We start from the raw sequence: 26,681 nt of genomic DNA on the forward strand, positions 1-26,681 counted from the left end.
ATAAATCACGCTGAAAGGCCTATATGATTCTAACTGTCTCACTAAATTGCATTATCCACACTCAATTCTCACTGGTATCTGCTAGACAACAAGTACCAAAACACAAAACTTGGCATGCATTCGGAGGGTGTCATAATGATCCTACACTTTTAATTTCGTGCAGTTTTGACCTTGTCAGCCAGAGATATTGTGATGAAAACACCTAATTGCATGCCAAGTTTTGTGTACTTTCGTTCATGGGGGGCCTTACAATAAAATAATTTCTGTGTACATTTAGTGACGTACACCAACAAGGATTCCCGGGACACTGAAAGACCGGGGTACACAAAACTTGGTGGGCATGTACCCCCACATGGATAGCATGGAACCGTCATTTTTCGTTTTGATCTGTAGCCCCCCCGCTGGACTGGAACCCCCGAAAGGAGGGTAGGGCAGACACAGTTCTCTGTGAATATCTTGAGAACTGTAGGGCCTAGGATGACCATTTTTTCCGTATGTTTGCCTCCAGGGGTCATGTTAACCCATTTCATGTGCACACATGTGAACAAACAGATACACACACACACACATACATTCACAGTAATCATACGTTTGACACATACTCACACAGTAGACATATGTACGCTTGCATGCACAGGCACATACGCAGGCACACACACAAGCACGCACACACACACACACACACTCACACACACACACACACAACATAAACATGTACATGCACACATTTCAAGAATTTCTCAGAATTATGAACAGGCAAGATGGAGGTGGGGTTGTATAAAATTAATTTTACATGTGAAATCTATGAACTAATCATGTTTTGGTACTTGTTGTCTAGCAGATACCAGTGAGAATTGAGTGTGGATAATGCAATTTAGTGAGACAGTTAGAATCATATAGGCCTTTCAGCGTGATTTATTTTTGTGGACAAAATGTGCTGGACTGGGCGGCGGTCATATTTTGTACCACTCTGCGGTATATCTAGTTTTTAGTAGGATACAATGTAAGAGAAACGTAGGAAAACTTTATTCTGATGGCTCCTGATCAATCTTTATTTGTAAAAAGAATGATATCCCATTCTTATTCATGTGCACTATGTACAGTATGTGTGGGGGTGGGGTGGTTAGGTGCGTGCACTAGATTTATTTCACTAGTAAAGCTTCCTGTCCATTATCTAGCCGGGATAATTTAGATGCAGTCCTGGCTTTTCACCAGGAGAGGTCGCTGTTACTGAAGCTTCGAGTAATGAACCCATTTTCGAATCAACTGTTCAAAGTGGTTCAGTGCTTCACCAAAGCTTCATTTGCCCATCACTACCTCCACCTTGTCCATGAATTCCGTATAACGGGACACCTTGGCAGCCATTATTCCTTATATAACATCTGATCCAGTGGACCAAGACAGGAAATATAACGTGTAGGCCTACCCAAAATGTGAAAAAATATAGGCCTATGGTAAATTAGCATCATGATAATTAAACTGAATAACGAGTGCCAGTGTTTAGGCTACCAGCTTCAACATTTTAACACTGTGTGTGTGTGTAGAGACCACTGGGCATGTTTCTGATGTCTTTCTGAAGCTGGACTTTTACACCTCTGCCCAGTGGAACCAGGGCTGTAGTATTCAAGTCCAGTCTTGGACTCAAGACGGTTTTTCTATGGTCTCGGACTCGCTGGTATTTGGACTTGGACTTGTCTCCGCCTCTGGTCTTGCCAAATATGGCTTTTGGTCTCGACCAAGTCCAGGTGTCTTTATTATGTTTATAATAATATTGGAGGGAAAGGGGAATGGCTATACTTACAAATCCTGGGTGTTGTCACACTGTTTTTACTTTTAGATCAACAGATAATAACCCAAAATGATTGTCTTGATACTGTCATGCATAAGACTTTTTTTCTGTCCTCGGTCTTGACTCAGACTCAACCTCTTTGGACTCTGTCTTGGTCTCAACAAGTCCTGGTCTTGGACTTGACAAAGGTGGTCTTGACTACAGCAGTAAGCGGAACACTGCAGACCACATAGAAACAGTGACGGCACCTGTGTTTTTATGAAAACAGTGCACCTCACGTTTTATAAGCGGCAAAGCGCTTCCTGTCTGATCGTATCCTAAAACTCTTAATTCCACACACTGGCTGGAGCAGTAGATTTTGAGACAGGAGCCACAGCTTGTATGCAATTTCATACAGTCAGCCTGTAGGCGCGAGACTGCTCAAAATGTATCCACAGATCAATCTAAGACAGCTGGCTAGGTTGGCTGTCACTAATAACATATCCAACATCTCATCCCTGGTTAGAAATATGCAAGCTCATGACCATTAGTTTATCAAAAGAAAAGAACATGATAAGGAGTTGGCATGAATCTAATGGGTTTGGTCATGTTTCCATGTGTTGATTCACTGAAGTGTGTTTAAAAAAAAGAAAAGTATGTCATAACGTTTTTATTTTTTTATTTGAACTTAATTTTGAATCTTAGGTGTGCTTAGAGTGCTTGTGTGTGCGGGATGGGGTTGGGGGGCAGTGTCCATAGTTACATGTGAAGGGGGGGTTCTTATAGGGGAAAAAGGTTGGGAATCACTGGTCTATACAGTAGCTCTTTTCTATTTAATTTTTTTTGCTGGAGATTCAAATGGAATGCTGCCACTCAATTCGCTTTTGCCACTCAGTGATAATAACCAAGATGACTTATGCTGCCACATGTGTGCATACTGAACATTATATCTTCACAATGTCTTGCCATGGAAGTAAATTACACATTCACAATCAGACATTTGTTGTGGTTTGGCAGTTTTGCCCCAACAATGTCCCGACCTGCTACAGCTTAGCCTACCTGCTTAGTTTTACAAGCGATGCCACCTGCTCACAGTGTGGCAGAAGTATTGTTCACCCTATGAAGACTTTACTGTATGTGCCAATAAAATGATTTTGGAAATGTTATTTAAAGGTAAACATAACTCTTTAGGGCTACTTTAAGCTTGGATATTGATGAGTCAGCTCAATGCTCCCACCTTCCACAAGGATAGTTCAAGCATGAGAACTTTCCTTGTTGACAGACTTCTGTGTCAAATCAGATAAGATTGTTGCTGCAGTCTCTGATTTTGTTCTAATCTTTTCTATATCATGAATGGCTCCCAAAACATAACTAATTATGTTCATATCCTGTCTTCATATTATTTTCAGTCCTTGAAATTACTTCAGTTTTACAACCTGAAATTACACATTATCTGGGAAGCAATCTTTGGACTATCGTTGGACAAACTGTCTGCGGCCCCCATTGAATTTAAGCCACATTAGCCTACACTGTGAAGACAGTAAAGCATGGTGGTGTACAATTCATGTTGGGATGTTTCTCATACTGTTGGACCTATTTATTGCACACCAGAGATCATGGAAGTTTCAATACATCAAAATATTTGATGCTTTTGAATGCATGTAACAGTTTGCTTTAGAATTTAGCATGTGATGCATTAGAGGACCAGCTCGATCTCATAGTGCTCTGCCATCCACTGTTTCCACTCAGGAAAATCAACCAGTATGTATCCATGTGAGCTGAACGCTATGGGAACAGGGGAAAGATGTTCAACATGATTAGTACTAATCATAGTCACAATCAAATACCAGGATTAAAGCGTCACACTCAGACTGAAAACTTTCAAAAAATATCAAAAGAACACCGTGAGGGCCTCACATGTTATCACTCCCACACTTTTGTGAGTGACGCCTCCCCATCCCCCATGCGTTGGCTTTTGAACAGAAGCCTTCACTCGGACTCTGTCCCCAATCCTGAGGACCAGCTTGATTTCAAAGGGATCTGCCTTCCACTGTTTCCACTCAGGAAAATCAACCAGTATGTATCCATGTGAGCTGAATGCTATGGGAACAGGGGAGAGATGTTCAACATGATTAGTACTAATCATAGTCACAATCAAATACCAGGATTCGGCAGCACACTCGTTCATGCCTGTGGCCTGGCTTAGCCAGACTCAAATTCTCATCAGAATTTGAGACTGGCATCACACCCTTTGGACTTGATTATGGGGCGTTATGGGGCGTTGATTGTGGGGCGTTTCCCATTGGGCGTTGGCCCAAACTCCTGTGATTCAGTCATAGAAACGTCTCAATAAACTGACTCTAGATTGAATTTCCCAAACTCAAATTTTGATGGCAGGGTCAATTCGGGCTAGCTTCCGATCATGCTTCAAAAAACTCTAGACAAATATCAAAAGAACGTGGAGGAGGAATGCACACTCAAATAGAGGTGCTGGCCAGGAAGTTATCAATTTAAAAAACAGAGCAGCCGCACACTCTGATCTTGATAAATGTACCCTACTGGTCAAATATTTGGGGTCACCTAGAAATTTCCATTCTACTCAATTATAGACAGAATACCAGCTGAGATCAGTTGCATTGTTTTTTGTAATCAGGGCAGCAGTTTTCAGATGACATTATGTGCTTACATAATTGCAAAAGGGTTCTTTTAAAATAGTATCAGATTAGTAAACAGAGTGTGCCTTTGGAACTTTGGATGAATGGTTGCTGATAATGGGCAATGTAGATATTGCATTAAAGATAAGCCATTTCTTTCTACAACAGTTGAGAACCCCTTTCCCTTCTATAGCTGATATTCTGTCAATAATGGAGTGGAATGGAAATTTCTAAGTGTCCCCTAAGTGACTGAGGTCGGTCATTAATACATTTATCAAGATATCAGAGAGTGTGGCTACTCTGTTTTTTTAAATATAAAACGAACACCATGAGGGCCTCACATGTTATCACACCCAAACTTTTGTGAGTGACGCCTCCCCATCCCCCATTCTTTGGCTGTTGAACAGAAGCTCTCACTTGGACTCGATCCCCAATCCTGAAACCTATGACAGGAAAAGCAGAAGTTGTTACCACTGACCAGCTCAGAGAATTATCTGCTGAAATACTGATTGAACATTATTATTAATTATTGTTGTTGTTTTAATAACACCATTGTAGTGTACAGAGGTTTAATTAAGGAGCATGAGGCTCAGGCAGTGAGTGTAGTGTAGACTATTCTGTCCCGCTCCCGCATTAATGTGTCATTTTTAGTCTCACTCCCGTCCGCATCTGTAACATGATGTCCCGCTCCCGCCCGCTAAAGCCCGCATGCAGGAGGGATAGCCTATTCAGGGGAGAGGGAGAGGGAGAAGGTTAACTGGAGCACATAGAGATTGCAGTGCACAGCAATAGACAAACGTTTTGACACGGTGTCTTCGTCAGAGTCCATCCAGTGGGTGATGTTACACCTCGTAAACCTCTCTCCTTCTGTGGTGTCAACTGCCCTATCAGGTGCCTGGCGGTGATGAAAGTGTGTTGTGTGAACATCATATTCATAATTTATGAATTTATTTACACAGATGCCTCACCTGGATTGAACTTCGACATCATTTGTTTTATTTCCGTGAGGGCTGGTCCCTTAATTTCAGTAAAGGACAAATGTGGCGTTGAAGTCACACTGGAGAGGATCTCGAACTGAGGTGAAGTGAGGGAAAAGCTCTGGAGGGAAAGACAAACCAATAAACACATGTGCAGTATGTGTATAAGGAATCAGTTGCATATCTTAAAGACATAGTATCTATCTATGCACAGGGCCATGTACAAGCATTAGTGCTGGTATCTGCAGTTGATGAACACCATAAATGCGTTTTTTAGACTATACAAATGTGAAATTTAGAAATCAGGGCTCCGACTCTTTTCAAGAGATAATTTTTCAACAATGAAAGCTAGAAGCTGACAGAAATCACTAATATTTTCCTCCATGAGGCATGCCTCATGGCCCCACAAAAGGCCAACCATTTCTAATGTAGCAAAGGGGCAGAGAAGTCAACCAACCTAGCCTTGAACCTAGGTCTCCAAAGTAAAAGTATACTTGTTTGATCCTGCAAGGGAAATTTGGTCTCTGCATTTATCCCAATCCATGAATTAGTGAAACACACTCAGCACACTGCTAGCTCGGGGAGCAGCGAGGGGTTAGATGCCTTACTCAAGGGCACTTCAGCCCTGGATGTGGGTATGGGAGAGCAGTGCTCAACCACTTCCCCCGCCCACATTTTTCCTACTGGTCGGGGATCGAACAGGCAACCCTTCGGTTACAAACCCGAAGCCCTAACCAGTAGGCCACGGCTGCCCCTTGTAGTACAGTTGGTGAATGCTCTGCCACTCCGCTACACTTAACATAATGGAGTGCTGCCAATTCAAAAATATCCTGAACAATTGAGCCCTTTCAGATGGTTAATATTAGTCAACAGTTTTCCCGGTTAACCAGGACGTTGAGGGTTTCAACCACAAGATCACCCTCGGCCTTCACATAACAATTCTAATTGGTACTGAATCTGCAACCAATAATTTGTATTATGTATTCCATCATGAAGGCTTTCCCCCAAAAAAATCCATGATTATGTGGGCATGAAGAAATCATCATTATGATTTTCGCTTACAGGCCAACATTGTAGCTTATGATTTGAGGGTTGATGATTTTACCTGCAGAAAATCAATAGGATCCTCCTTCTGTAGAAGTTCCTCAATCTCAGCATCTCTGCTCTTCAGTTTAGTGATCTCCAACTCCAGCTGCTCCAGGAGTCCTTCAGCTTGACTCACCTCTGCCCTCTCCTGAGCTCTGATCGACTCGGTCACCTCAGAGCGCTTTTGCTCCATGAAGCTGATCAGCTCAGTGAACATCCTCTCTGAGTCCTCAACAGCTTCTTGTGCAAAGGCCTGTTAACAAGACAGACAGAAATAGACAATCAGCTAGTTTTCTAGTAATTTTATAGTGCAGTCGTTCTGGATCTTTTTTGAGATTGAGAACCACTCACTCATCCCATGAGGGTCATTCCGTGTCAAATCACCCAGTGGCTGACAGTTGACCCTCTCCAAAAACAGGTGTTTGTAGACTAAATCTATGCATAGATCTTAAATAGTATATCTGTATAACTAATCGTTGGAAAACTACAGCCCTTTGAAACTTCAAGTCATTATAAGCATCGTGGTGAACAATCCTTTTTGTTCAACACACATTAGTGAAACTATGTGAATAGAAGTACATTTTCCTGTTGAATTAAAAAATCCAATCGGATCAGACGTATCTTGTGTAATTTCCCCTCTGCAAAGCTCTGAAAATGGTTATAACATTCATTATGTGAAAAGACATCATCACCTCTGAGGGCTTCTCATTCAAAAGGTATATGTGACACAAATTCATCAGATTTTTTTCCCACTTATATTTAGGATTATAAGGTCATGTCCATGCATTAACTTTGGTTGTTATCATTATCATATTGTCAGAGCATTTTTTTTTTTTTAAATTGGGCTTGATTTTCAAAAAGCCCGTTTTCATCTTCTCATTTCACCATGTGGACAGTTAACAGGATTCTTTGCTGCACATATCCAATCTAAACACACAGTTTATGGTTCATAGTTGAATTGCTTCAAATAATTATTGCAGCATGAACAACATACTACACATAAATAAATCTTATTTAGAGAAAATAAACTGACCAAGTAAATTATACACATGGACTGACTGGTCATCATACATGCAGCAAGAGGATTTAGCATAATTGCCATCTTTGTAACGAGTTGTCTACACCAGACAGTTGGCTCCAGCCCAGGTTTCTGCTCCTCTCTAACCAGTCTATACCCTGGAAATCCAGAGTTCTCGCGAGAGCACAATGGAATTGTCTCTGCGAGACACTCTGGCAAACAAGACAGACAGAAATAGACAATCAGCTAGTTTTCTAGTAATTTTATAGTCGTTCTGGATCTTTTTTGAGATTGAGAACCACTCACTCATCCCATGAGGGTCATTCCGTGTCAAATCACCCAGTGGCTGACAGTTGACCCTCTCCAAAAACAGGTGTTTGTAGACCAAATCTATGCATAGACCTTAAATAGTATATCTGATGCAATGATGCACGTTACTTTTTCCCCTTGCATTCCGGGGAACCAGCTAAACTGATGAAGACAGCACTGCAACGTTGGAGGACAGTACACATTGGGCGTAGTGTTATTCGACTGTGTCGAGGTCCGAAATCATTCAGAGTAAACATGGTCTAGTGTTATCCAATTGCGTGCAGTGAGATTTTTAAATACATGCTTGTTGCCGCCCCTCGAGTTGGGCCATTACATTGCTCTTTGCCAGACCCTTAATCTTTCTAGATTATCAGGGTCTGTATTTTCCAGGCTAATCAGTCTACAGCAGTGGTTCTCAAACTTTGTCTGTCACTACCCAGTTTGAAGGTGGGGAACTTTCAAGCCCCACCTGACCTGACCCCATCAACCTGGTAAAATAGTAATGTCAAAATACTATCATTACTATCACTACGTCATTATATTTGTTTTGTTTCTTTATATGTTCTTCCCATGTCTGTGTGGTTTTGTTTGTTTGGTGGGAGATGCTGTGAAGTTGAACCACAAGCATTTGCAAGGTGACTAAACAGCTTATATGCTATGTTGAAGTTAAACAGTATCATTACCTTTAGAGTTTGCAGGGCCTGTTTGACCTCTTGCAGCTCCTTCTCTCTCTGCTGGATCTGTGTCTTGTTATTCATCTTCGTCCCCTGCAACTTTGTCTATAGGTAGATGCACACACACCAACACAAAGTAATTTGTCCATAAATATTTTATTTATAGCGTATTCCTAATTTGAGTCAGTTAATCATTCAATGATTTACACTAGCAGCACTGTTAATTTCTCCCCTTAATATTATAATATCAAAGGGAGAAATTAACAGTGCTGCTAGTGTGTGTAGCCTACCACAGTTGTTGGGTTGGCAGTTTACTCTAGCCTAGACTAGTTTATCACTGATTAAAGTAGGCTATCAATTCCTTGAATGTGTATACAAATAAGAATGCAAGAGTATACGTCAGGTTCATTCTTTTTAAAACTGTTTCTTGAGTTACTTAGCAAATGATAAGATGGTACATTTGTATCCTGTGAATAAAGAAAAAGCAAGAGAATTAACCTGATTTTCAGCCCATTCTGCTGCAGCTGAGACAGTTTTATGTCCATTGTGATCGTTCAATAAACACAGCATACAGATTAACTTCTTATCTGTACGGCAAAACACCTCAATGATCCTGTCATGTTGAGAGCAAATCTTCCCCTGTAGCTGTGAGATGGCGTTAACCAGCTTGTGCTTCTTCAGACAGGTAACTTCATAGTGAGGCCGGATGTGAACCTCACAGTAAGATCCCATGCATGTTAGACACGACTTGGTGGCTTTATGTTTCCTCCCAATGCAGAAGTCACACTCCACATCGCCTGGTCCGGCGTAGGAAGGAGCCTTACCATCAGACTGCAGTTCGGTCTTCTTCAGCTTCTCTATAACTTCAGTCAGCATTGTGTTTCTGCGTAGAACAGGTCTTGGAGTGAAGGTCTCCCTGCACTGGGGGCAGCTGTAAACACCCTTCTGGTCTTCTTGATTCCAGCAGCCTGTAATGCAGTTCAAACAGAAACTGTGTCCACAGGAAACAGTCACCGGGTCCCTCAGCAAGTCCAGACAAACACAACAGTTGAACTCATCCTGAGACACAGGAATAAAGGCCATTTCTTCTTCACATAACGTTACAGGCACACAAGCTACAAGCTAAATGGTCTGCTAAATGCTAATGTTTTGGTTTCATTTCACCAGAAGTGGGCGTCCGTGCTTCTTCTTCCCTTTTAATGGCATTTCGCAAACAACTTTTGGAAGCATTACCGCCACCTACCGAAATGGAGTGAGAGTCTGGATCTTTAATAATGATTTAAAAAAATAGGCTACCACAGCCCATTGTACCTGCAATCTGTTGCAGTTCCGCTAGGGGCGATCACGAATAAGTGCAAAAACAATGGGGGTCTATGGAGCTAGACGGCTAAATTTGTCTCTTTCATCTGGTTGTTGAAAAATCGAAGATTTGATTGTGGTTTCTGCAAGCTCACTATAGGTAAAAAGTTGAATAAACGAGTACTTACGTCCTTTCGATTTCTTACAGGTTGGGTCGTTGTTGCCCACAACACACTAGCTTTCTGATAATGAATGACGTCATTGACGCATTTGAAAGGCTTTTTAGAACAAATACGTGACTCAAAAAATATAATACTCAGCGGTGTGTATTTTCTCTGTCCCTTCTTTCACATGCAACATTCAAATTTCTGGGCAAAAAATTATATCCCGAGAAAAATGGATTTGAGGGGTACAGCTCCATAGACCTCCATTAATTGGATGGTTCTGATTGATTAGTCACCACTATGTGGATACTGTTTCTAGAATGACTTAGATTAAGTGTTAGCTAGTATAATTTGTATTTTTGTAATTTGTATTTAGTATATTTTTATATATTGCATTAAGTGTTAGTTATATAATTTGTATTTTAGTATATTTAGCATTCTTTATCTTCTAATGTCCTTATTGCTTAGTTGTGTTTTATATTATATACTTTATTACTCTTTCTGATGTTAAAGAATGTGGTTGTGTGTTATGTATGCTGCTGAGACCTTGAATTTCCCCTGGGGATCAATAAAGTATCTATCTATCTATCTATCTATCTATCTAATTCTGCACTTATTCGTGAGCGCCCTCATGTGGAACCAGAAAAGGAAGTTTCCCGAGAGTGGCGGTTCTCTTATTAGACATTCTCTGAGGCTAATCAGACCAGTTTCCTCCAAACAATGGTGACTTTCCCCCACTCCCCTTAGCATCCAACCAGCAATATTGGGACCACCATCCCGGTTAAGAGAAGTGAGAAACAAAAAAAACTCACTTTTAAATCTGTTTCTAACATTGTTCTTCTGCCTGCCAAACGTAGCTAATATCTAACTCTTTCGCTAAGGAAGAGGGAAATTCATGTGCTTTATCGTTACTTTTTTCCACAGTTTGAAATAGCATAATGCACAACTTCTCCTGCAGAGAGAGAAATATAGCTAATCATTTCCTATGGTAGCCTAATTCATGGATGTGTGTGCAATATTTTTAGAATTTATGTAGCCTAGGCTATTTCATCAGTCAATTTCCCAGATATTAATGTAATATCTTGTCTTGGATTATTACAAATCATAACTTTTAACTTGATCTTTTTTCACAGTTTTTTCATTAGTCCTACTTCATCCAGTTTTCAGACATGGGTCAAAAACGACCCACATTTCCTATGCTTTTTCACATGGCTGCATATTCCTTTGCTATCTTTTGAAAATAATTTATGTATCATTGGATATTGCCGTTAAAATAGCAGTTATTCAGCAAAAGATATTTTTGATTACTTCATATAATTACAAACATTCATATAATTACAATATTTCATCTATCACTTTGTCACAAATGACATCATTGATAACCAATCACACGTATTGAACAATTAGTATGTCTACATCTATGCTGAGAACATAAATATGGCTCACAGTTTTCCTCACTCATTTTCAATTCTTAAAGGTCTAAGTCAATTACATGGTTTCTCAATATCCACAATGAAAATGCTGGATAAGACACTGATGAACACACAAGCATGAAGGCCCATCTCACTTGCCTTCTGAGATATAATCCACCCAAAGCTTCTAAATTGAATGGGCGTCTGTGTTTGTTTCTTCCTGGTTTTGTGTGAACTCAAACCTTAAGGGCACAGTGCAAGATAGTGTTGTAGACTCTAAACTTTCCCAGTACATATACTATTGTCATAAAGAGTCATGGACATGGAGACATTCCAGTGAACCACATTTAACAATAGTCCTAAATAAAAATTTAAAGCCAATCAAATCGTGTAAAAAGTCGTTAGGCGGGCTTAACATAATGATGGCAGAGTTGCAACGTTTTTTCTTGAATTCCCTGCTACTTGAAAACAAATAAGATGGATGTTGCTGTTGGCGAACGGTGTGACACGAGTTAAGCTTTTATTAAAGTTGGAAAAAGTTTGAACTAGTCAACTAGCTCCGCTGGTGGGAAACGCATGGGACTCATAGCGCTGTCCTATTGCGTGCAGAGGGAATTTTAAAGACAACCGATTATCCCGCCCCTCGGACTGAGCACTGTGAACGGTGAGTGCCCAGACCCTACATTTTAATGTGGGTCTGGCCCGTCAGGCTAGAAGACATCCTCTGCGGTCTGCAAATCCTTCTCCCTCAGGACTGCTGTATCAGCAAGCCGCTTTACGGCCCCACCAACGCCATCAGGGGCGCCCTTTCCATGGGCCTTTTCACTAAAATTTCCACGAAACATTCTTGAATCCATAAAGAAAAGGCACTGTACTTAATAATTTGTTTTAAAAATCCTGTTTCTATACTGGTTAACAGGCCCATCACTTATTATATGAAGTGAAGAAGGTGGTGATTTGCACTTCAGGATGGGATCCTTCAGTACAGGCTCTAGGTGTGCCCACACAGCACGCTCATCAGGCTCTAGGTGTGCCCACACAGCACGCTCATCAGGCTCCAGGTGTGCCCACACAGCACACTCATCAGGCTCTAGATGTGCCCACACAGCACACTCATCAGGCTCTAGATGTGCCCACACAGCACACTCATCAGGCTCTAGGTGTGCCCACACAGCACGCTCATCGTGGCGGAGTGAGGCAGAGATGGTGGCATAGGAATATGATGTCAGTGCTGTGTATACCACACAGGTATAGATGGTGGCCTGCTTGCGGCTGCCACCGAAATGAAAAGCCTGAATTTCTGTATTTAACTTGCAGCTGTAGTTTTCTGAGATATACCGGTAATCCACCCAAAGCTTCTAAATTGAATGGGCGTCTGTGTTTGTTTCTTCCTGGTTTTGTGTGAACTCAAACCTTAAGGGCACAGTGCAAGATAGTGTAGACTCTAAACATTCCCAGTACATACACTATTGTCATAAAGAGTCATGGACATGGAGACATTCCAGTGAACCACATTTAACAATAGTCCTAAATAAGAATGTGCTCTATAATAGTCATCAGAATGAAGCAAAATCTCTATTGGTAGGTTTGCAGCAAATTATCATGTATTCTGTTGACATTTTACTCTTAGGCTAAATTTTCACCAACTCCAATGTTTTCCAGTATAGGCTAAACTCTTCCCCAACTCTGATCCAGAATAGTCCAGATAAGATGTAGATCAGTACCTTTTCACTTACACCAATCTATTAAATCAGATAGCTTAGAATAGATCTTCTGTTAGAGCAGCAGATAATTGCTAGAGTAGGGAGTTATTTATAATTTGGCCGGATTGTTTCACTTCCCTATCCCACAACCCCCACCCCTGAAGCAGTTGCGTGGGCCTGTCAACAGAAACAAGAAGTGGTGTTAGGTGTTAAGTGGAGGTGTTATAAGGCCCATAACCCCACTGCTTGCAACGCTGTTGTCACACTCATCTAGTATGACTATCGCAAGAAGATAACACACATTTTATCGCATTGCATCAGTTTTATTTTTTATTTTATGCATCGTTGCAATGGAAACTCAGCTTCCGCTTCAGAAACTGGCTGCCGGCAAGACCCCCAAACTCAAATCCTGGATTAAGGAGAATATCAAGAAGAAGGAATGCTGCTTCTACGTACAGACTGAGAGGTGGGTCCGTCTGGCCTGGAGGCTTTGATCTTTGTGTAGGTTTTGGTGGAACAATGTCAGGGACTGGTGTTACATGTGTGTGTGTGTGGGTCAGTGACAGATAAGGGTCAGCCTGTTAAACTGTCAAATGGTGTAACCACAAAAACTGACATATTTCACACCTCCTAGAGTTCATGCAATTGCTCTTATGAAATTATAGTTTATTTATTAATATCCTATGAGAATATGTTTTATTATATGTATTTCTAAATTTAAATTATATGGGTTTTTCATTGTACTGAGCAAGACCATATGCTGTAAACATTTGTTTTATGTCTATTCTTTGACCATTTGAGTAAAAATGGTTTAAACACCCATTATTGCAGTGTAGTAGAGTTGTAAATGTTATAAAATCATTATCCATATGAACTTTTTTGTACAATATTAGTCTTTTAGACAAAATACTGGTTACTTACACCAATTGACATTAATCGGTTACACCAACTGGCCATATAATGTCTACAGCAATAGGACAAGAAATTGACACAGAAAATGGATATTTTAATATATATTCATGTAATTAATCATATTCCATATAAATAAACAACATCAATGAAGAAACAGGATTAACTATGTTCCATTAACTTGATTTCAGCTCAGTTCTCATACAATTTTAGATACCCATTGTTTTTAAAGAGAGTGTGATAAAGTGTGTTTGTGAGAGAATAAGAGTGAGTGAAGAGTGGGTATGATCATTTCTTAACAACCATGAACAAACAGGATTGACTTGTGTTGTAATTTCAGTTACGTTCTCATACAATTTCCTTTTGTAAAATAACAGCCATTGTTTTGAAAGAGTGACTGAGTGAGTGTGTGTGTGTGAGAGAGAGAGTGATAGAGTGTGTGGAGAGTATATATTTTTTCATTTCTTTCATCACTAAACTGTTTTGATTACAATTTTAATAACTGACAACCATCAGTGTGAGTTCATGCCCTCTGATGAGATCTGCACAAATTATTTCACATGAACATAACAATAAATGAAACAGCGTCTCAGAAACTTAAGACTTGATTCCTGACCAGATAAGTTGAGACTGTGGAAAATTAACCTTTTAGGCTGTGTGCTTGGAATTGTTTCCAGGCATCTTCTGGGAGTTTGGAATGACGCGAGTTCACACGTTCTGGCTCAGAAATGATGTGAAGAACATCAGACTCAAAATAGAACAGGAAGGATGTGGATGAGGCCAGGTAAAAGACATTCTTCCTGGCTAGCCGTTGCATGCAGCTTACCTCTACTTCATCCCAAACTACCTGAATGATCTGCCCCACATGGTTTGCCCTTTTACAGTATCTGAGAAGAGCAAACTTTCCCTGCTTACTTTCCTGATCTTACACGCTGTCAGATGTTGAGGTGGTGGCTGGTGGGTCCCGGAAATCGACTACAGATGGCCCGTGACAGTTGCAGATATTGGGTCTTTTGCAAAAGCATGAAATCTCCCTGTACTGGATCACAGCTGGCTCTGCACAGGTCACCTGGTGAATCTTTAGTGTACCTTTCACAGTTGGAATGAAGGCCGGGACTTTCTCTTCCTACCTTTCAATTTCTTATTCTGAGATCTAGTAGCAACGGACACTGGACTCATCCTTCAGAAAGTTGAAGACATCTAGGCTAGAAATCTAGACTCACCCTAGCGGCAGCAACTCTCCGTTGGCTTGTGAGCTCGAAAAATTAAACTTCTATCAGGCCAATCAAATCGTGTAAAAAGTCGTTAGGCGGGCTTAACATAATGATTAATGGCAGAGTTGCAACGTTTTTTCTTGAATTCCCTGCTACTTGAAAACAAATAAGATGGATGTTGCTGTTGGCGAACGGTGTGACACGAGTTAAGCTTTTATTAAAGTTGGAAAAAGTTTGAACTAGTCAACTAGCTCCGCTGGTGGGAAACGCATGGGACTCATAGCGCTGTCCTATTGCGTGCAGAGGGAATTTTAAAGACAACCGATTATCCCGCCCCTCGGACTGAGCACTGTGAACGGTGAGTGCCCAGACCCTACATTTTAATGTGGGTCTGGCCCGTCAGGCTAGAAGACATCCTCTGCGGTCTGCAAATCCTTCTCCCTCAGGACTGCTGTATCAGCAAGCCGCTTTACGGCCCCACCAACGCCATCAGGGGCGCCCTTTCCATGGGCCTTTTCACTAAAATTTCCACGAAACATTCTTGAATCCATAAAGAAAAGGCACTTAATAAATTGTTAAAAAAATCCTGTTCCTATACTGGTTAACAGGCCCATCACTTATTATATGAAGTGAAGAAGGTGGTGATTTGCACTTCAGGATGGGATCCTTCAGTACAGGCTCTAGGTGTGCCCACACAGCACGCTCATCGTGGCGGAGTGAGGCAGAGATGGTGGCATAGGAATATGATGTCAGTGCTGTGTATACCACACAGGTATGGATGGTGGCCTGCTTGCGGCTGCCACCGAAATGAAAAGCCTGAATTTCTGTATTTAACTTGCAGCTGTAGTTTTCTGAGAAATCTACATGGATGCAGATTTCATCATCTTGTAGTGTCGATGGATCCAGTTGAATTGGTGTTTGGCCAGAGATTCAAGCTTCTTGTTGAGAAGACCAAGAAGGTCAGCAGTCTTCCCGCTCTGTGTCACCTGATCCTCGACCACTGCTGCCAAGTTAGAATGTCTTCATCGAGAGGGCCCTCAAATTCCACCTCATTGCAGCAGCATTTCACACACATACGATACATGCATTGTTTGCTGGATGTATCACATGCAATACCAGCCAGCAGATCTGAAATACTGTTTGTCTGTAGAATGCCTTTCTGGTACAACCTTTCAACACTGAGCTTGAAATTGTCATGATCAATACATGCACATGAATTTCTGTCTGAATTTCTTTGGCTGGAGCAATGTAAAACGGACAGTATGTCACAAACTGTCTGTAGGTCCTATGACAGTCTGTGGTGTCTCAAGACAGTTCCATTGTATGCATGTCTTTAAAGTGTAAGTTAAGTGTAAATTGACCCATAGTCCTGTTGTTCAAGCTCATCACATGCAGCCCATAGGGAGAATAATGAGACAATTTGGGACAGCATAGGCCAAGTTATGGACAGGCAGCTTAAAGCAGACCCATGGGGCAGTGAGAAGTTACTTTCAGTTTCAGTTTTGATGCCCCCATGGGTCTGCTTGAAGCAGCCTGTCCATAACTTGGCCTACGTTGTCCCAAATTATCTCAATCTTTTTCCGATGGGCTGCATGTGGTGAGCTTATACAACAGGGCTATGGGTCAGTTACTACTGGTTAGCGCTTCGGACTTGTTACCGGAGGGTTGCCGGTTCAATCCCCGACCAGTAGGCACAGCTGAAGTGCCCATGAGCAAGGCACCTAACCCCTCACTGCTCCACGAGCGCCACTGTTGTTGCAGGCAGCTCACTGCACCGGGATTAGTGTGCGCTTCACCTCACTGTGTGTTCACTGTGTGTTTCACTAATTCACGGATTGGGATAAATGCAGAGACCAAATTTCCCTCATGGGATCAAAAGAGTATATATACTTATACTTATACTTACTGTAATAGGGCCCTATTTTCCGACCTGGCGGAAAGCAGATTATTATCCCAGTGCAACATTTATACTTATCTTGCATGTCTCTTTTTTTGAGCAATGCGCTAAGGGGTGTGGCAATTAACAACATAAGGAGGGGTCTGGCGTATTGTCTAAAAATCGCTATTAGGACATTATTACTCAAATTTACTCAAAAACCTGTCTAATTTTGGCACAAGCTCAAGTGGTGCCATACATGGACGTAGATTTGGGTGGGGACTGAATGATGTGTCCACACCAATGTCAAATTACGACTGAAATGTCCCCACCAATATTCAGGTTGAAACGAAAAAAAAAAACGCTCACATGCGATACACAAAGGGTTAAATAATTTCCCACTTCAGTACTGCCTCCCGAAATACGTGTTTGAGACAGGTCTGTTTTTTTATTGGCTTAGCTTCCTGTATGCTGTCAATTCAATGTTTTAAATGGTGCTGGCTAGCTGCTATTTACTGTGATAAACAGTTCGCGAGGAAAATAACTTCGAATTTTCAAGAGATTTAATCATTATTCTCTACGCCCATCTCCACATTCATTCGTCTCGGTAGAATATCTCACAAACTCTTTAGGCAACACATGACAAACCATATATCATAAACAGCAGACCTTACCGAACACAAAGGTGTAATGCATTCCTGTGTATAATAAGCCGTACCAGAGTAATCCGGTTTTTAAATAAATTGTAGCAAAATTCAACATGGTCTCCAATTTTGGGCTTTTAAAACTGTGCTGTGCTTACATTGCCTAGCTATCTGTAAATATTAGAATCAGAGAATATATTGCTCATGGTTAAGTGTTTGTCCATGTAGTCTTAATGATTTATTTTCACAAAATGCTAAGCATGTATGTATTTAAGTTTCTTAAAACTGAGCTGTGCTTAAAGAAGCCCTATGCAGGTCTGGTTATTCCTTCGCTGTTTCTGGGTTTTCGCCTGATTTGGGCTCGCATTTTTTAGGACATAGCTCCCCTGCAGCTTCGGTAGCAAGTGACTGCTACGCTAAACTCCCACTAGCTAGCCAGCTAGCCATCAAGAAACCAAGCTAAACACATACAGGGCTCACAATAAAACGGTCGAGCAAACACATTGTTCAAGAGACTATCAAACCATGTTACAAAAAAAAGTTCACCCAAGTATACTGTAGGCAACTTACAATTTCAACTGCAACAACGCCAAGTCGGAGTCCGTTTTGCAGTCTTCTTAGAAACTACAATCTGAATACATTTTCGAGACGCGATTGGATACGACCGCTGAGTCACATCCGGATTTGTTCGGGACAGGACCAGAAAGTTGCATATACGTTTTTTCCACGGAGAAGCACTAGGGGGAGACGAAGGACCCACCAAACGTTCCGCCTAGCTCCGCCTAGCTCTACTCACATCTGGGATCGCTTCCGTTGAGAGTGATTTCGGCACCAGATTTTATGGTAGAGCAAATCAGGATACAGGGCGGGAGTTTCATAGATGTGACATATCCAAATCATATGCATGGATTTTTGATAAGGCCCAGCCTTCTGAAACTACTCTCCAATGGATCGATTCCAGATGGATGAGTGGAGCTAGGCGGAAATTCATCTGGCGAGAGTCAGGTTATCAGAACGGCTCTCAACCTGCATAATTTTTGCTAAAATTGTTGCATATTGCTTCTTTAAATTGGTCAATGCATGATATCATACCAGACTAAATAGAAAATAAATGTTAAATACAGTAGTTACTGTATCAAGCTAGACAGCTCCAGAACTCATGCCAAATGATTGTCTTAAAGGAGTCACACCACTTGGATGAATGCTGTTATGTTGACCTTTAGTGTCGTTGCTACTGTGCATGGAGGACAGGTCAATTTTGAGTTCTGTCCAACACTTGTTTAGAGAAAAATTCAGCACATTTTAAGCGTATCGCAATAATGATCAAATAACAGGGACCATTTAGGTTACTATAATCATGATATCACATTTTCATACTGTATCTCTAGTGGCTGGTGAAAGACTTGAGTGGATTTTTATTCGGGGGGGGGGGGTGTAGTGTCCCAACCAAACCTCAGACCAAACCTACACCCTTGGTGCCATAATTAACCCAGAGCCACACATTTTCATTTTAAAACCTTGTCAGAAACATTCTTCCCTATAAAAAATCACTCTCTTCCCTTACTGTTATGTCACTGTGGTCCTTACAGAGAGGGCTTTTGTAAATGTGGCTACCCAAAAAACAACCATGAGAAGGACGCTATCGAGCCAGAGAGGTTTCTGGGACAGTCCTGGAAAGAACAGAAGCACATGCGCGAGGTTCCCACTGATGCCTTTGGGGACATCGATTTTGGCCAAAACATGAGCAAGGTGAACACGTTGGCCTGATTCAGTCTCTGCTTTGTGTGAATTCAGTTGCACTTCCGACTTCATTCACCTTTTTTTGCATGCTTAAATATAAATGGTTTATTGCATCTTTTTCCATTTGCCTTACATCATACTCATTGCAAATAATAGTTCATTTGTGTGCTAATTCATGTCTCATGTCACAAGTTTCATGTCTGTAAATCTGTGTGCTCAATAGCATGCACAAATCCATTAGTGGGTGTGTGCATGTATGAATGAACAGATGCCTCTACATACATGTCACCTTGTGCACTTTGTATGGTGATTTGTGCAATTATTCATAAGTACTGTATGCATGTGTGTGTGAGTGTGTGTGTGTGTATGTGTGTGTGTTTGTGTGCTTGTGTGTTTGTTTGTGAGTGTGCAGTATGTGCGCGTCTCCTCAGACACCCCCTCCGATGTTTTGTACCACATGATTACGCAACACTGGAAGCTCCGCCCCCCGAACCTGCTCATCTCGGTCACAGGTGGGGCCAAGAACTTCGACATGAGGACACAGCTGAAGCAGAAATTCCGCAGGGGCCTCATCAAAGTGGCACAGAGCACAGGTCAGCACACTCCATAAATCATGCTTGTCAATTTGTCTACATCTCCTGCTCCATCCTAGCCTGGTTGAAACCAGACCCTTCTCAGTCGTAACTGAGAGTGGGTCTGGGGAAGGTTCGTTCACAGCCCATTTCCAAAGGGCGTTCCCAAACGGACATCAATCAAAATGCCTCAGACGCAATAGGAGAGGCCAAAAACCAATCAGAGCAACGAAAGAGACAGAGTGACAGAAACACACAATTTGCAACACTGTCTGGTTGTAGGGAGAAGCAGGAAGAATTAACCACTTTTTAATTAAACATAGGCTAATTTACAAAAACATTGTGCCACACTGAAAGCTAATATTTTGTCACTAGCAATTTACCCTCTGTCAAACACAATTGCATTTTCAGCTCTGAACAAAACCGTGTCATTTGTTCTTTCTGGCTGACCGGGACATATAAAGCAGGAATGGGGGACGAGAGACTGAAGTGGGGGACGAGCGACTGAAGTGTAGCATTCGAGTTATGCTCGCATAGCACACCAATTCAAAAGTAGCCTATGTGTTTTCTGTCGGCTACGTGTCCAGCTACTATAGTCCTATAAATGAACAGAATATCAAACCGTTTTCAGTAGCCTACCACTGTTGCAGATATCACATAGGTATCCCTTACATACATGTTTGTACAATGTTGCATATTCCAACATAAGGAAGCAGTTAAGAAACATCTAACTCCCTGTCTTAAACCAACATGATATCAGCTTCAAACAAGTGGCAGCAGCCATGGTTTCTTCAACAGGGTGCGCTATCGTCATCATGTAAAGCCCGCCTCAAGGGTTCTGATTGGTTCCTCGATCTAGGAAAATTGGAAATGGGCTAGAATGGGTCTTGGCCAGACGGACTTTCAGAGTGAATCTCGAATTTGCCGGAAGTACGTCTAGGTTTTTCCCATACTAACTCCATCCTAGCCTGACGGGATAGACCTAACCAATCAGAGCAACGAAATAGCTTACTGTGAGGTGTAGGAAGAACACATGGACCATCCTTCTTCTCCACAAATGTCTTAAACATTGTTTTCTGGTCTTTTGTAAATTGTGCCGTCAATATCTCCTACAACACTCGGGGCGGGTCTCAGCAATAGGTGCATTATCAGTCTACTCTAGAAGCCTAGGTCTCGCTTGTTTGCGCGCTAATTATCAAGAATTGTCATCTATATGCTACACAGAAAACAAACAAATTAAACACCTATCACTGAGCAAGTCAAAATATTTTGCTCGCTCCACTTTCAGATTTGTTGCAAATAACTACATTTGGCCTTGGAAAGGTCTGCGCTCCCTGAGAACGTCACGTCTAACAACCATGTGAACAAGCAATAACTTTCCAAGACAATATTAAACTATTAAGCCGAGCTAAATTCACAATCGCACTCAGTGCAGAGTCGTTTTGTTTCGCAAAGCAATTCAAAACGGCCAGCTGCGGAAACGTGAATTTGCGAGTAGGCCTAAACACCTCACCTCAGCAAGTCTTTCATTTAACCCACCGAGGGCAAGAGAAAAGTAGCCTAACAATATGATGTTTTACCCTGTTTATAGTCAGAGAGAGTGTAGCATGTGGCCCGTGTTTGTTAGCTAACATTTTCTTATTTTCCTTGGTCATATAGCTGCTGCAGGCCATAGCAGGCAGGCTATGCGTAACAGAAAGTGAGAGATAAAGCCCGCCCTCAGAAACAACTGAGGTTTGTCACCAGAAGTTCACTGAAAGTTTGCCATTATTGGCAAAGTGTGAAGGCAAATCACTGGCGAATACATTAGTGCCAAACTTCTCATTGTTGCCAGAACTTTGTTGGAAGTTTGCCTCTAGCGGCCTACACTGGCAAACTTCTGGCAACATTTTCTAGTGAACAATTTGTTTCCCACAATTCATAAGGACAGAAATCAAGGAAGGAGCTTGCTCTTCAAAAAGTGTCCTCAAAAAACAAATTTCATTTTTGTATTTGTATTTGTAAACAAAATTCAGTGATGTATTATTGACTATACTGGTAAAACTGAAGTGCAAGTGCAAACGTTTCAGGTGACCCCATCCTCAGTGCAAATTCCCAGCAATCAGAGTTCACAGCATATAAAGGACATGACATCATTAGCAGGATTAAAATGGACCAATCTGACTCAACCAAACATTCAATTAGCAAATAGCTAATAATAATAATTAACAAGAACCAGAGACTAGCTGCATGTTCAATCATCCACTCCAGACGCACAACATTATCAACACTAACATACTGCATCACATTGCAAGTGCATATTACAGTTGAGAAACATTACTATTAGTCACACACAAATGTCCATGTTTACAAAAAACAAGTCAGGTCAAAGTCTTCATTCAGTCCTCCAGGAGACAATGTGCCCGTGTAAAAAATCCAGCGTGCTTCACATTGCTTTCCACGTCACGGCTTCTACGGCTGGGTAGAAGCCATGCATCCAGAGGGTGTCAGAATGATCCCACTCCTCTGTCAGCCAGAGATACCTGGGATTACAACACCTCATTTTTGCTTTTCCATTTTTAACTAGGTGGCGCTATACATCAAATGAGTGATTATGGGATGGGTTGACATGGCCCCTTGAGTCTGGTCCTCCTATAGTTCTTGAGATATTCACAGAAAACTGTATCTGCCCACCCCACGTTTGGGGGGTCCAGTCCGGCGGGGGGGTGATGAACCAAACCAAAAAATAATGGTTCTGTGTCAAGTTTCAAAAAATTCCGTTCATGGGGGGCCATATCAGCTATACACACACACATAAACACACAGACAGTATATATATATATACTTTTTGATCCCGTAAGGGAAATTTGGTCTCTACATTTAACCCAGTCGTGAATTAGTGAAACACAAACAGCACACAGTGAACACACAGTGAGGTGAAGCACACACTAATCCCGGCGCAGTGAGCTGCCTGCTACAGTGGCGGCGCTCGGGGTTAGGTGCCTTGCTCAAGGGCACTTCAGCCACGGCCCACTGGTCAGGGCTCAAACCGGCAACCCTCCGGTTACAAGTCCAGAGTGCTAACCAGTGGGCCACGGCTGCCCCAGACCGTGCTGCTTTACTGTGCCACATTCATTACATTATCTTACATTTTGCACGTAATGAAATTAAAAAGTACTTATGATTTCCATCCCAACTGACATTAGAAGCACACGACCAAGTTCCCACTCTCTATATTTACTGTATATCTGGTATGGTTCTAATAATTATCAGTATTACTGGTGGTTGGGCAGGTGCCTGGATCATCACCGGGGGCACCCACACTGGGGTGATGAAGCATGTGGGGATGGCCGTGCGTGACTACACCCTCAGCAGCAATTCTGCCCGAGGGGAGATCGTGGTCATCGGAGTGGCCACCTGGGGCAACGTGCACAAACGCCAGTCCCTTGTACACCCTGAGGTATGGACGAACAAGTGCTAATATGGCTATATGTAAGGATTCATAAACCATCTGACAATTTCTGACCATTTTGCACCAGGGCCGGAATTCCGTATCAAACCAGATAAGGTTGTTGCTGCACCGTCTCAGATTTTGTTCAAACCTTGTCTACATCATCAATGGGTCCTAAAACCAAAGCCTGTGAAATATTTCTGTGCAAATCTTCTGTCTTCATATATTTTTCAGACTTTGAAATTCTTTCATTTTTACAGCTTGAAAAACACGTGCCATGTTTGGGCATTGATATCTTTTTTTAAAAGGTATATTTTTTGGGGCTTTTATGCCTTTAATCTGACAGGATAGTGGAGAATGACAGGAAGTGAGTGGGAGAGAGAGTCAGGGTGGGATCCGGAAAGAACCACGGGGCGGGAATCGAACCCGGGTCGCTGGTGTCGTTGCAGGTGCCCCGGCCAGTTGTGCCACGGGCAGGGCCATGGGCATTAATATCTTGACAAATATTTTCCCTAGCCTCCTCAAATTGTCTAGGGTGGAAGACCAACTCATAAAAAGCATGTGTGAGCAATTTAAAGTCTGTACTAAAAATCTCCGAACTTTCGAAAGGGCCCTAGATTTCATAAAAAATGTGCATTAAGTCATATTGAGGGTATTTAAAATCAGTTTGGATTTTTTAATTTGGTATCAGTCACTATTTCCTCTTCAAATACATCAGTTTATTGATGTTTTCCAACAATTTGAAGTCTCCACATCAAAAGACCAGGGGCCTGTACTACGAAGCGGGGTTACTGGCTTATCTGGGTAACTTCGAGAGTAACTTGATCACGTGTGGCGTAACTTCCCGATTAACCCATACTACAAAAGGTGGATAGGTTTGAACTGAGGTATGCTGCCATGGTGTTTACGCTGCATCTTAAACCTGCTCCGAGCAGGTTATGTTCTTGGTTAACCCGAGGTTTCCGTTTAACCACACCCTTTATAAGTACCACCCCTCCACTAACAATGGAGGAGCTCTCTTTGCAGGGCGAGGGTTTTTAGAGACCGCCAGAATCCGCTGATATACCTGGACGATATCCTCTATGAAGATATAGATTGTTAGCCGAGGGAATTCATTATCTTTGTCAGCTAATTTAGGCAGATGTCTCTAATGTCACCAGCAATGCCCTTACGTGGACAATTCATGTATTCCATCGGTGATGCTGAACATCTGAGCAAGAATACTGTGTCCGAAAATGAATCAGACATAGGCCTACAGTAGGCCTATGCTGAACATCTGAGCAAGAATAGCCTACTGTATGTCCGAAAATAAATCGGACATAAGCCCAGGGCCGTAGTCACCATAGACATTGAGGGGGACGTGTCCCCCCCAATATTCAAATATGACCAAACCTAACCCCCCCCCCCCCCCAATATACGGACATAGAAAAAGAAAGAAAGAAAAAAACGATTTTTAAGGTCTCAAAGAGGGCATGTCCTGTAAAAGAGCACATCTGGTCACCCTAGTTTTTTGTTAGTGGCGTGCGCTATCAAAAGCTTCCATTTACTGCACCCTACCAAAGATCCTTGATTACTAGCTCTGCTTTAACCCTCTCTGACCTTACTGCGGTGAGGTAGGGCTGGCAACAATATCACAAAAGCTACCGGTACAATTCTCACAAAACTTGTTGGAAAGGTGTAGCACAGTCTCAAAGGGAACTTTGAAACATTTTCCTATTGTAACCTATTCTCGCAATGATAGCGAAAGTGAAATGTTTTATTTGAAATTATGAATTTGTGCAAGCCTGTGTAATTCATTTCTTTCACATGTCTTACAACATAAATAACGCATTCATATGCTAGTACTAATGCCAAGAAATACCCTCTTTATAGGCCTCTTAGAAATGGTTGTTGCATCTTGCATTTTATTTAGATGCGCACTGAATCGAGCATCCATGCAGGTAAAACATAAGAATCAAATGTGGCGACGGCACACAAGTTGGAAAAAAACGTTTACAATGCACTTGCGGTGATAGACAGAAGTCATCATTTAAAGGGTCATTTTTTAACAAATCTTCCGTGGTAGAATGCCTTAGGACCCCTCTATCTGGAGGGAGGGAGGGGGGGCATCTGTGCCCAGGGGTTCCTCACACCCAACCACAGATTTGGTCCCCCACAATGTTGACATCATGACTACGGCCTTGCATAAGCCTAATAAATTAAAATCACCATTTTAACATAAAATTGACTGTCATATTAGGCCTACCCTGCACATAAAGGCTGCACATTTCCACAGTACCAGAATCAGACCGAATGCCTCCCTCAACCCCCTCCATAATCGGCCTCCTACTATTTGCGATGGCCAACTCCTCTGCTACTGTAAAACATGCTTTTCCTCCTACAGTAGTGTTCAAAGACACCTTTTTCTTGTTAGCTGTAAAACAGAGGCCAAGTGAAGGCTATATATATTATATGATATATAATAAGCATACAACATGTTTTCATAATTAAGAAATATTAATGCAAGCTAGAACTATATAATGAATAATGTTTTTGTGTTTCATTTTCACCTGCTGCCATGTGCGTTTGGCAATGGTGTTGCATCTGAAATGTTCACAGGATTAGGCATAAATTAGTCAATGGGGGCTACTTAATAATTGCCAGATGATATGTGATGCTTCACATCTTAACGTGGAGGGCCCAGTAGGCCTATATGATGCCAGGATGTACCGGGAATCTAATTTGAGCGACACATTTCAACAGGCATACACTTTACTAGAATATTATCAGATCCACTACAGACTAATTCATGTGTAGGCTGTAACTTAATGTCATACTGTATATGCAATTACAGGAGAACTTGATGGGTATGTTACTGGGGGATAGAGGATACCCATCCCTTCCGATGCTGCAGCGCAAAGGTTTAACTTGGCCCACAGCTGTAGAACCCGTGTTAAAATAGAAAATCACATTTGGGATTCTCAAGGAGTCTATGGCCCACTCAATCTGTGACAAGGCTAGTTTAAGAAAGCATAATTCAAAGCAGTCAATAGCCTACAATACGTAATGTCCACTGAATTATTTAATTGTGCTTTTGACATTAATAGGCTATGCTAAACTTACGTATTTACACATGGTTAAGGCCATTCTCTGCAAAGCAAGGTCTCGTTCCTTGGCAGACGCTCAAGTAGCCTATTGCTCTTTTTTCTTATTACAGTGCTCTCCTCCTCGCAAGCCTTGAGGAGAACTTGCT

General features: G+C 41.7%; 2 protein-coding genes across 2 annotated transcripts in view; one reads left to right on the forward strand and one right to left on the reverse strand.

The window, feature by feature from the left end:
* Positions 1-2,430: 2,430 nt before the first annotated feature.
* LOC143100217 (E3 ubiquitin/ISG15 ligase TRIM25-like) lies at positions 2,431-9,638 on the reverse strand. The gene is made up of 7 exons (XM_076263187.1): positions 8,985-9,638; positions 8,496-8,591; positions 6,505-6,738; positions 5,391-5,520; positions 4,764-4,865; positions 3,686-3,868; positions 2,431-3,553 (listed from the first exon to the last, which is right to left on the reverse strand). Exons 1-7 carry the CDS (start codon positions 9,567-9,569, stop codon positions 3,465-3,467), a joined length of 1,419 nt encoding a protein of 472 aa, XP_076119302.1. The 5' UTR covers positions 9,570-9,638; the 3' UTR covers positions 2,431-3,464.
* A 3,645-nt stretch (positions 9,639-13,283) lies between these two features.
* Positions 13,284-26,681, forward strand: part of LOC143099840 (transient receptor potential cation channel subfamily M member 2-like) — a 30,321-nt gene continuing 16,923 nt past the window's right edge. Inside the window, exons 1-4 of the mRNA XM_076262752.1 lie at positions 13,284-13,530; positions 19,297-19,456; positions 19,860-20,040; positions 23,292-23,458. Of these exons, the coding sequence (XP_076118867.1) occupies positions 13,415-13,530; positions 19,297-19,456; positions 19,860-20,040; positions 23,292-23,458 (624 nt within the window). The 5' untranslated portion in view covers positions 13,284-13,414. The remainder of the gene's footprint in view (positions 13,531-19,296; positions 19,457-19,859; positions 20,041-23,291; positions 23,459-26,681) is intronic.

Source organism: Alosa pseudoharengus, unplaced genomic scaffold (genome assembly GCF_046254945.1).
Source record: "Alosa pseudoharengus isolate Yale_2024_CS ecotype anadromous, Long Island Sound unplaced genomic scaffold, YU_APseudo_1.1 YU_APseudo_1.1_scf_3, whole genome shotgun sequence".
Taxonomy (NCBI): domain Eukaryota; kingdom Metazoa; phylum Chordata; class Actinopteri; order Clupeiformes; family Clupeidae; genus Alosa; species Alosa pseudoharengus.